Genomic DNA, 11,299 nt, shown 5'->3' with positions numbered 1-11,299 from the left:
TTTTTTAAAAAAATCTTTATTGGTGAAAGTATTATTTCTTCTTATCTCCTGGATTTCCCAGACAGAAATCAGATACCATTCTATTGTACTGGGCTCACTGCTAGTAACACATATCGTGTCCGAGTAGCCCATAGAAATCCCATTCACTACAATTAAACCTAGTAGTTGACATTCCTCTTCCTTCCAAAATGTTCCCTTTGGAAGGATGCGTGCATGCGTGTGTGTGTGTGTGTGTGTGTAGGTATCTAGAAATCTTCACACAACATCATTTGTCGCTCTCTAATCTCTTGACCATCTTATGTCCTCACAGTGTGTTCAAGGGACCTGTAACTGATTTTTGACATCATTCTTTATATATTCTACATATGATCTGGTAATGACTTTATAAGTCAGCGTCTATTAGCTTTTAGTACTTCAAACAACTTTTCTATTTATGCATGTTTACACCATAAATGTGTGTAACGTCATTGGGTATTTTTAATCCATTATCAAAAGCTCTTCTCATATCTTATATTCAAACAAAGAAAAATTCATTCATATGTCTGTATATGTTTGGTACATATAGGGACCATATATTCATCACATTTGAAAATTTGAAATGTAGAAGAAAAAAATCATAAAAGATGAAATAAAAACACATTCTATTGTTACACATATGGTATCCCCAAAACATAAATATTTTGAAAGATAGTCTAAAACCAAGAAATATTTCTAAAAATATTCATTTTCAGTGATGCACAATAACTCTAGTTGTTTATGTAAAATCCATTTAAATGATCTCCCTTTTACTTTGGCCCAATGCAAACAAAAATGTGTAGAGTGACAGACTCTTCTTCACTGGTGTTCTCTTCCCCTCTCTCCTTACTTTATAAATTGTGATCATCCTTTCCTCTCAGTATGTATAAACCATTTTCATTTTAATGGCAGCATATGTTCTATATCATGAGTATTTTTTTCCAGAATTAATCCTCTATCATTGAATATTTGGGTGGGGTTTTGTTTCGATATAAACTACACTATGATGAACAAATTATATGTGTATTACTTATGTTAATTTTTGTAGATAGATATACCCCCTTCATTAACCAAATAATATTGTCTCTTTTGGTATGCATTTGCATTTCAACCAGTGTTAATCCTGAAGCCAAAGGTAAACATTCTTAAAATAGAAATTCAGGTATCAGTTAATGGGAAAGCAATATACTTGGGTTACATATTATCCTCCCCACCTCCCCTCTCCGCCCCCCTTTTTCCCCAGAAAACCTAGTATTTGGATAATTGCCTGTGACAGCATACTATTAAATCTGAGTCAATTTTTTTTTTGTTACGTATATGATAAGCCCTCCCCACATATAAATATTTTGGAAGATAGTCTAAAACCAAGAAGTATTTATAAAAATTTTTATTTTCAGTAATTCTAGTTGCTTATGTAAAATCCATTTAAACTTCTCACACAGGGTAAATTAGGGTGGCAACTTATCCAGCAGTCTTTCTCTGTGTTACATTGGTTCATTCTGGATTGTCCCAAAATTATTAGCAAGAGGATTATGAAATAAACAAGAAGATAAACAAAATAGAAGTGTGATGTTATATTATTTTTTATATTTCAGTTCAGGTTCAAAAATAGTGTATAGGTTTTAAAAAATACATAACTCAGGTATTTCATCATTTCATCCCTCCTAATTCTGAGGATATTCTGCACATTTTAGAGAAATACAACAATGATCTAGAACATACTTACTTTTTAAAATAGAAATAAACATTATGATAAATGACTTGCTGGAGAAACATTTACATTAAAATGTAGACAAGTTTTTAAAAAGTAACTGTGCTAATGATACGAAGCTGGCATTTCTACTCTTATTTAACATCTAGACTCTCTTACCTACCTGTACATTTGGTAATATAGTATTAAAGATAACTGATTTAAAACTAAAAATGTACACTTTTAGAAAGCAATGATCTAGAATATTCAATACAATGCATAAAATTGCGGAATTTATTTTATTACCATAAGTTGGGAATTTAAAAATTAGACTTAAGATTTGCCATGTAATCATCTTTAAAAGTGATTTTATTACATTTTTCCCCTTGAATAAGATTGATTCTTTATGTGGTTTGTTTAAAAAATGTAAATAAATTAAACAAACAAACAGCAACAAAAATAAAGCTCAAATTAGTTCTGTTATTGAAAAAAAAAAGCATGTAATCAATTCCCTTGTGATGCATGCATATGCAGCAAAAAGAAATAGATCGGGTCAAGGCAACTTTTAAAAATTACCAATTACATAATATTTAGAGAAGCAGTGTTTTACTTAATATTTGATATCAGAGAATGGTACTCCGTTGCATAAACCTTTCCTAATATATATTATTGGAGAGAGAAAAAAAAGTGATCCTGTGCCTTTAATTTCCCTTTCTGAGAGAGGGAAGGCTGCACACCACTGACAGGCTCACTTGTTCCCGTCTTTAATGTGCAATCTGTTTTCTCCAGCGGAGGGCACTCAGTGTATCACAAACTCAAGCATTAGCACCAACAAGCTCTGAGCATCATCAGTCTCTGGAAAGCCTTCTGAATTAGACAAGGGCTGCCTCTCAGCACAGCTACAAAACACTTTAAACCTGACCAGCTAAATGGATAAACCTAGCCTGCATGGCTTTTAAACTGGGGTCTCAGGCAGCACAGGAGGCCTGCTTGCTTCAAGAACTGAAAAGCCAGAGGATGAATTGCTTTATCTGGGAATGGCAAAAGCCAGCACAATAAGGAATGCCAGGTATTCTGAAGATTTTCTTCTCTCTCTCTTTTTTTCTTCCCTCTCTCTCTGTCTTTTTATAGAGAAGTTGGTTACCTTCGAGATGGGCTGTAGCTCTTTCGCACAGATTGCCAATTACTGCTGATGGGTCTCTGGTGAATTACACAATGGTCCTCAGAGCCTAGAAGCCCTCCCGGCACCCCCCTCCCCTCGAAAGCTTCCTTCTCCCTGCCCCCCATCCCACCCCATGCTGATTTTTTTCATATATGTATATATATTTTTTTGCCCGTCCTCTCCGGGGAAGTTTGTATGGGGCTACTAGCTCACATGCGGGATCAGGATGGTGTGAATGACAGCCGCACTGTGTCATGAAGGTGGTGGTGGTTTCGGCACAAGAGACCAATTAAGAAGAAAGCTGAGAGAGGGGGGAACCGCTTTTGGATGACAAAGGATGGGTAAGTGAACTTTTGTTGTTTCCTTAGCAAAGCTGATCCTCTAGCCTCCGTCGCAGCCTTAGCTGATAAAAGACGGGGGGAAACAGGCAAAAAGCAGCAGCCTCCGAGTTTGCCAGTTGACTCACTGTAGTTGCTATTATATTTTTAGATCATTTTCCTTTCGGTAGTTTCTTTAAAATTCGTAAATGCATCACGCGGACTTAGACTCGAGAGACATCTCTTTCAGACTGTCTCTTCGGTATGCGTACCCACAGATTGGAATTGAGCATGAGATAAACATTGTGTTTGCTTCTATATTCTTGATGATATTGACTGTGCGTGCGTTTCTGGTCGCTGTCAGGAAGGTGGTTAGCACTTTGCTGCGTCCCTGGAGGGGTGGGGTCGTTACTTTCTCAGAGGTCGCACAAGGGCTTGTTTTATCTTTGAGGCTGGATCCTGACCACAGCATCCAAATTTCCAGCAGTCTTTCTCCTGTCTGGGAGAGCTGGAATGTATTTCAATGGGTCTCTAGCTGGCAAGAGGACAGAGAGCAAGATCGGGTTTCAAACAGAAAAAAAAAAAAAAGGGACTTAACTGGTTGAATAAAAGGAGAGGTTGTTTTTTGCTTAGAGGTTTGGCTGATTGCCTCTTGGTTACAAATATGAATATTTAAGGGAAATATAGAAACCGCAGCACACGGTAGTGTTTTTTTTTTTTCCTTTTTTCCCCTTCCTACCACTAAGAACTAATAAATCTCCTGTTGACAGGGTAAAGAAATCCCTTAAGACGCTATGACTTGGAAATGCAGCCTCAGTGCCCATAGATTGCAACTTTGTAGGTTTTCAGAAGTTAATGGAGGTAGGGGAGAAAAAAAAAAAAAGTCCGCGAGACATTTGAGCAGGTTGGGATAGGGGGGAGGGGGATGGTAGCTTGCGTTTCTCTAATTGTTTATACCCCACATTTGCAAAAGCAACTGTATTAAACCTAACAGTAAAAGGAGCACTACGCCAGCTTATGTTTCACCTTATGCAGATATTTTAATGAGAACCTGAGGATCTGAACTTTGGAGTGTTTTGTGTTATCAACAACAGTCAGGGTCCTGAGCTGTGCAGATGACTGGGCAGGAGAGCTAAGGCAGGCAGCTCTTCTTAATGTTGAGTATCTTGACTGTAATTAGTCTTCGTACCAGGCTTCATTGGCTGCCTGTGCTGGTCCCAATGCCATTTTCTCAGAGCTCAAACATTTGTTTTCCTATTATGCAATAATGATACAATTTCAGGCAGGACAGACTTGGATTACCTTGACATATGACTGAAGCTCCTTTGCCAAATCACAGCCTGCGTGCTCAACTAGGAAAGATGTACAAGCATGGGGCTTTAGGAAGTCACAATTTATTTTTTCCCCTCATTACCAGAAGACTCGGTGTTCCGGCGTTTGGTATTGGTATTCACTGACTTGCCAAATAATACTGTTATTAAAATGTTGGCATCCAGCGATAAGCCAGGCTCAGTGCTTTTCACTGCTGATGTTTGCATGAACTCCTGAAACTCGGGAAAGAAAGCTGTTCTCGGTTCTACAGCCCTGTGGTGATTGAGGAATCAAGGAAGAACGAATGAAACCTGATAGTTAACTTGCAGCCCGGGAGACAAGAAAGCTTTCAATGTTAAATGCATGGTTCTGAAATCAACTGTCCCGTCGCTGCACTAGAGGAAATGCCCTTGATCTGGGTAAGCTGGGGATGCTTTATATGAATAGCTTTACAATGTGCATTTGTCTTCTTTTTAACATTGTAGGTTTCCGTTTAATGACGCAGCTGCGAGGCATGCGCGTGGGGCTAGCGCTACTTTCCACACTGCTGCTTGTTATGTTCACGGGGGCTCAGAGAGCTTGCCCAAAGAACTGCAGATGCGATGGCAAAATTGTGTACTGTGAGTCTCATGCTTTCGCAGATATCCCAGAGAACATTTCTGGGGGATCGCAAGGCTTATCATTAAGGTTCAACAGCATTCAGAAACTCAAATCCAATCAGTTTGCTGGCCTTAACCAGCTTATATGGCTTTATCTTGACCATAATTACATTAGCTCGGTGGATGAAGATGCATTTCAAGGCATCCGGAGACTGAAAGAATTAATTCTAAGCTCCAACAAAATTACCTATCTGCACAATAAAACCTTTCACCCGGTTCCTAATCTCCGCAATCTGGACCTCTCCTACAATAAGCTTCAGACTTTGCAATCGGAACAATTCAAAGGCCTCCGGAAACTCATCATTTTGCACTTGAGATCCAACTCACTCAAGACTGTGCCAATCCGAGTTTTTCAAGACTGTCGGAACCTCGACTTCCTGGATTTGGGTTACAATCGCCTCCGCAGCTTGTCCCGCAATGCTTTCGCTGGCCTCCTGAAGTTGAAGGAACTCCACCTGGAGCACAATCAGTTTTCCAAGATCAATTTTGCTCATTTCCCGCGTCTCTTCAACCTCCGCTCCATTTACTTACAATGGAACAGGATTCGCTCCATCAGCCAAGGCTTGACATGGACTTGGAGTTCCTTGCACAACTTGGATTTATCAGGGAACGACATCCAGGGAATCGAGCCGGGCACCTTTAAATGCCTGCCCAATTTGCAGAAATTGAATCTGGATTCCAACAAGCTCACCAACATTTCCCAGGAAACTGTCAACGCGTGGATATCATTAATATCCATCACTTTGTCTGGAAATATGTGGGAATGCAGCCGGAGTATCTGCCCTCTATTTTACTGGCTTAAGAACTTCAAAGGGAATAAGGAAAGCACCATGATATGTGCGGGACCTAAGCATATCCAGGGGGAAAAGGTGAGCGACGCCGTGGAAACCTATAACATCTGCTCTGAAGTCCCGGTGGTCAACACAGAGAAATCCCACCTGGTGCCCCAAACCCCCCAGAAGCCCCTGGTTATTCCCAAACCCACAGTCTCCAAATCTGACCCCGTCCAGCCCACCCTGGAAGCACCCAGCACCTCCCCGGGGTTTCCGATCCCCGGCGCAGAACAAGAGTATGAGCACGTTTCGTTTCACAAAATCATTGCCGGGAGCGTGGCCCTGTTCCTGTCGGTGGCCATGATCCTCCTGGTTATCTACGTGTCCTGGAAACGCTACCCCGCCAGCATGAAACAACTCCAGCAGCACTCTCTCATGAAGAGACGGCGGAAAAAGACCCGGGAGTCTGAAAGACAGATGAATTCCCCGTTACAGGAGTATTACGTGGACTACAAGCCTACAAACTCTGAGACCATGGATATATCCGTGAATGGATCTGGGCCCTGCACATATACCATCTCTGGCTCCAGGGAATGCGAGGTATGAACCATGATCCTCCTAAAAGCATTTCTACTGCGGGAAAGGAGAGGTAAATGTTTGAAGCGCTTAGAGGTGTCTCTAATCACTAGAAAAGATTAATGACCCTGTGGCTTTTGGGTTTTGCTCAGTGTGAAAGGTTACTTACTTACATGACGACCACCAGGAAATTGACTGCTTTTATTTTATTTTATTTTATTTTTTAATGGTTGAAATTTGAAGGAAGTTCATTCAAGGATGAGATTAAGTTGGAATAAAGTACTATGTTACAACATCTATTTTTTTTTTTACCAGTTTGTATACAGGGGTTGGACTTAACACACACATACACACAAACAAAAGTATTCTAAGATTTCTGTCTGGTTCTTGTTTGACTTTTATAATGGAGTAGAGAGAAGGAGAGGCCAGCTTAATTTAAAAACACAGTGATTTTACCAAAATTCCAGGAGGTTACGAAGATTTAAACCAAAGAGCAATTTATCCAAGGGTTGATTTTGTTGTAAATTTTTAGTTTTAATTAAAGCATGCAACAGGGATCTCACAAAGATAACTGTTTTGTGTTACTTGCCATTTAGTTATTGTACCAGCATAGAGAATGTCAGAGGCCTACTGTGTAATTGTATGAGGCCTTCCTTCCTTCCTTCCTTCCTTCCTTCTCCCCCTTCTTTTTTTGTTTTGTTTCTTTTTTAGTTATCAGACATAGATCACTTTTCAAGGGTTTTCTTAAGTGCTGGCTATTTGTATGTAATCAGAATGAAACTTAAGTTTCATTTTTGGGCTACGTCCCCAGAAAATAAAATCAGGTCATGATGTTGTGGATGATTTAGCAGTAACATAATGACAGGCAAGACAGGGGTGTTTGTCAGTGTTGCTGTCATCCCCAAAAATAAATGATATGTATTCTTGTTAAACTTATCCAAAACTACGTGATTCAAATGTATATGAATAAAAAAGAGAGAGATTTGAGTTCTGGGTACTAGCCTTTCTGTGACATTTGCCTCAAATGAAGGCATTTCATGCTATACTCTTTTCATTTTCATGAGACAAAGTTTGGACTCAGTTTCTGATTATTTATTTTAAAGATCACTTATAGGAATATGTTTATGAATAGAAAAATAGCCACAGGTTTCAACTTGTCAGTAAGTAATACCGGATACAAATTATTCTTTTCTTGGTAAAACTGATCAGAAAGTACAAAGACTGTGACTGCCAGGGCCTTGTTGCTGGAATATAAGAGTGAAGAGAGGTTAAGTTCTGGCACTAGTGGTCTTAACATCCAATTTTAGATGATTACATTTTCAAAATAAAGTTTTAATGAGTAAAGACTTTGCTCTTTTTAATACTAGTTATAACAGTTAAAATATAATTTGTTCTTTGATAATGTATACCCAAATCTTTCCATAGTCTAAATGTAGATGCTAATGCAAATATTTTTCAGACATATACTGAGTTTGAAATAATCTCCAATTCAGTATAATTTGCAGTATTGAGCTATTCTTCACAGAGTTCATTTTCTCTTTTTTAGTCCATGACTGAAAGTGAGAAAAGTAACCCGGGATAATAAATTTCCCCCCAAAAAACCTGTATTTGCAATTGCCCTTAAACATTAAAGATAATAAAAGATTTTATATAAAAGTCTATATAAAGATGTCTTTATTACAGTCTGACACTTATATGTGTATATTAGTAAAACAAGTTCACCCTGTTTTATTCTAGAGTCTTCTTATAATTTGAGATCCATGTAAAGGCTAATAGTATAAAAAGGAAGGAAAAATCCATTTCCATTTATTCATTTTCTCTTGATTTTTGTAATAGAATGGTGAGATCCTTAAAAAACTTGGATCAAAAACAATGGATCCAAAACTTTTCCAGATTTTTTTTTCAAAGACCTTAGGTATCATAATCGGAAAAAGACAAGAACTCATTTTATCCTGTGAAAGCATGCGTGTTTAAAACCACAATTTGATACTATATATTCTATGTAGATTGGAGTTTATGATTATGAAAATGCAGTGGTGTTGTTGGGGATGTACATGGTGTTAAGGCAATAAGTAACGAAGACTTTAGTTAAATGTTATAAGAATTTGTTGTGTTAATATGGCAGCCCTACTGAAGTAGACCAAACTCTATGTGCCCTAAAAAGTAGAAAGTAGTAGACTATACATTTAAGACCATAACTCCCTTTCCGTTATAAGTGGCCCAATCAAGCAACATTTAAATGACTACTAAATTGTTTTGAAACATAAGCATGCAAAAACTAACCTTGTAGCCACCACTATCCCTTTCTGACAGGTTATAGTGATAGGTGAATAATGAGGGAAAGCAAAATTTTAGGAATTTTTATGAAAACCATAATTTTCTCTTACTTCTTGGTCACCCTGGAGTAAAATTTCTCCTGTTAAGAAAACTTCTCTGCAATATGAATCCAAGCAAGAGGAATGATCTGCCCAAGATAATGATTTTTTAAGGCAATAGAGGTATGCTAAATGTAATTCTGGTGTTGTTCATAAAGCTTACATATCAATAGAGAATCATAATATATTTATAATTTTTGAGGTAGCTTTTTTAAAATTCAAAATGTTAAACTGTACCCAACAAAGCCATAAATATTTAACTAGAACACTTAGCACCAAATGCTAATTTTCTGATAGTGCCTTGAAAAAAGTTTCATTAAATTGAAAATTCCACTTCTACACAAATGTCATATTTAGTTATCTAAATAATGAAAATATTCATTTGAATATTTCTTTTAAGAAGACAATAAAAATATTAATATTTATGATAAGAATGATATATGTGAGCCACCACACAAATATAGCATGCAGTTTACAAAGAAGTAAGTTGGGCTCTATTTTTTACAAAATTTAATTTTGACAAGTCCATGTGCACATTCTCTGCTAATAAATTGAAGGAGAATATTATAATAAGTTAGGCAGTAAAAATCTCTTATATCTATAAAAGAAGAATAGAGTAGATATTTATGAATAATTAATATGATATATGGCACAACTCTAACAGATACATACTTCTCAATCATCATACTTGCAGTGGATCAGTGTGCGTGGTTTAATTGAATCATTTAATTTTTCCTCAATATGTTATCAGAAAAGATAACTTAAAGCCAAAACGACATAGCTTTGCCTAAAACTTCATTAGGTGTCATTAAAAGAGGAAATTTCTAATGCATATTTTGAAGATAGCTTGTGAACTTTTGCATAGCTTTATCTCATTACAAAATATATAGGATCGTGAAGTCACTTCATCTTGCGTACGAAAATTTTACGTAGAGGTGATATAGAACACAGTTTTGAATACCTGGTTCTTCTAGGATGTGTTTATCAACTGGAAATAGCAAGGTCCTTTATAAAATTAGTCATTGGGAATATAGTACAAGAGAGAACATTTCAAGTTTATATTTTGAATTAAAAAAAAGAAATTGGTAAAAATGAATGAAATCCTCCATCCAAGATTTTTAAGAGTTAAGTTATTGAAATATAAAGTTTAATGATCCCATAGTGCTAAAAGTACTGCCATTAGGAAAATGGAAGTATAGGTGACATTAGTTATATATTTTCTAAATACTTGATATTTTGGTTATATTCTTCAGAGTCAAGTAAAATATAAAGATATTGGTTGTTATTAGGAGCTTTTATTCTTCCTTTCACTGCTATGCAGTGGGTTGTATAGACCATTACTAAAAGTTTCTATTTATTGACTGTATTGGGTCTGTTTCAAACTATTGACCTAAGGAAGTTATTAACATCTTTCTACACTTTAGAAGTTGACATTTTGAAGTACACTGAATGTATTTCGAAGAACTAAAAAGCATATGTTCAAAGAGGATTCTAAGTGAAGCAGAATCAGTATCATTGAGTTAAATTTACACATTACCAATATAAAGTTATCGAAAATAGACTTTATTTTGGTGGCTGTCTACTGTTGTATTATGTTAAAATGTTATAATTGAAATTATACTTTGTATATTTATGCGTGTATATACCTATGTGTGTTTGTATGTTTTCAGAGAGAGGGCGGGAAAGAGGAGGGGATAGAGACAACATAAATATATTTCTATTACAATTTTTGACCATTTTAACATATTAGTTAAAAAACAAACAAAACAGTTTTAAATTACCAGAATTTGTTGGTCAGGAACATACTTCTGAAGATGTATATTTAATCCTCTCTAAAATTATAAGTATCTTATGTCTAGATAGTCTACTATTCTTTCTGTAAAAAACAAACAAACAGGATTTAAACTACACATGGTCATATTTGGTGTGACTTTGGACTGGTTCCTTCATTTTTCTGTGACCCATCACTGAATTGCATCTATTCAACTAGCACAGTATAGCTCAAATCAAACATTTCTCAGATCAGTAAACTTTGTAAAACTTCTCTGACTAATCCCAGGACTACAAGCGCAAGATGGGAGATGCTGGAGAAACTGAACTATTTATAGTCATTGTCAAAGAGAAAAGAAAGAACTTGAGTTAATAAAAAAAAATGGCCTGCTTCAGGGACACGTACATTTCACACACCCATGTGTGAACACATATGCACACATGCAGAGACAAACTCACACATTTATATATCTTTTCGATTCTACCAAGTAACTAGTTGTTTTGACAGCATTTAAAGTATTACTTCTTTTTTAAAAATCTATAGTCTGAATTTGATCCAATTAAAGTCACGTGAATAGCGTTTTCAGAGTGACAGCTGTCAAAAAGGCCTGACATTATCAATTTAGGAACAATTTAAAGTGGATAAAGGGT

The 11,299-nt window shown here is 36.6% G+C and overlaps 1 protein-coding gene across 1 annotated transcript in view; it reads left to right on the top strand.

The window, feature by feature from the left end:
• The first annotated feature begins 2,513 nt into the window (after positions 1 to 2,513).
• Positions 2,514 to 11,299, top strand: part of LRRTM4 (leucine rich repeat transmembrane neuronal 4) — a 685,676-nt gene continuing 676,890 nt past the window's right edge. Inside the window, exons 1-3 of the mRNA XM_006752940.2 lie at positions 2,514 to 2,774; positions 3,058 to 3,208; positions 4,981 to 6,527. Coding sequence (XP_006753003.1) covers positions 3,205 to 3,208; positions 4,981 to 6,527 — 1,551 coding nt within the window. The 5' untranslated portion in view covers positions 2,514 to 2,774; positions 3,058 to 3,204. The remainder of the gene's footprint in view (positions 2,775 to 3,057; positions 3,209 to 4,980; positions 6,528 to 11,299) is intronic.

This window comes from Myotis davidii, unplaced genomic scaffold, assembly GCF_000327345.1.
Source record: "Myotis davidii unplaced genomic scaffold, ASM32734v1 scaffold210, whole genome shotgun sequence".
In the NCBI taxonomy this organism is placed as follows: domain Eukaryota; kingdom Metazoa; phylum Chordata; class Mammalia; order Chiroptera; family Vespertilionidae; genus Myotis; species Myotis davidii.
This window is presented reverse-complemented; position numbering and strand designations above follow the sequence as displayed.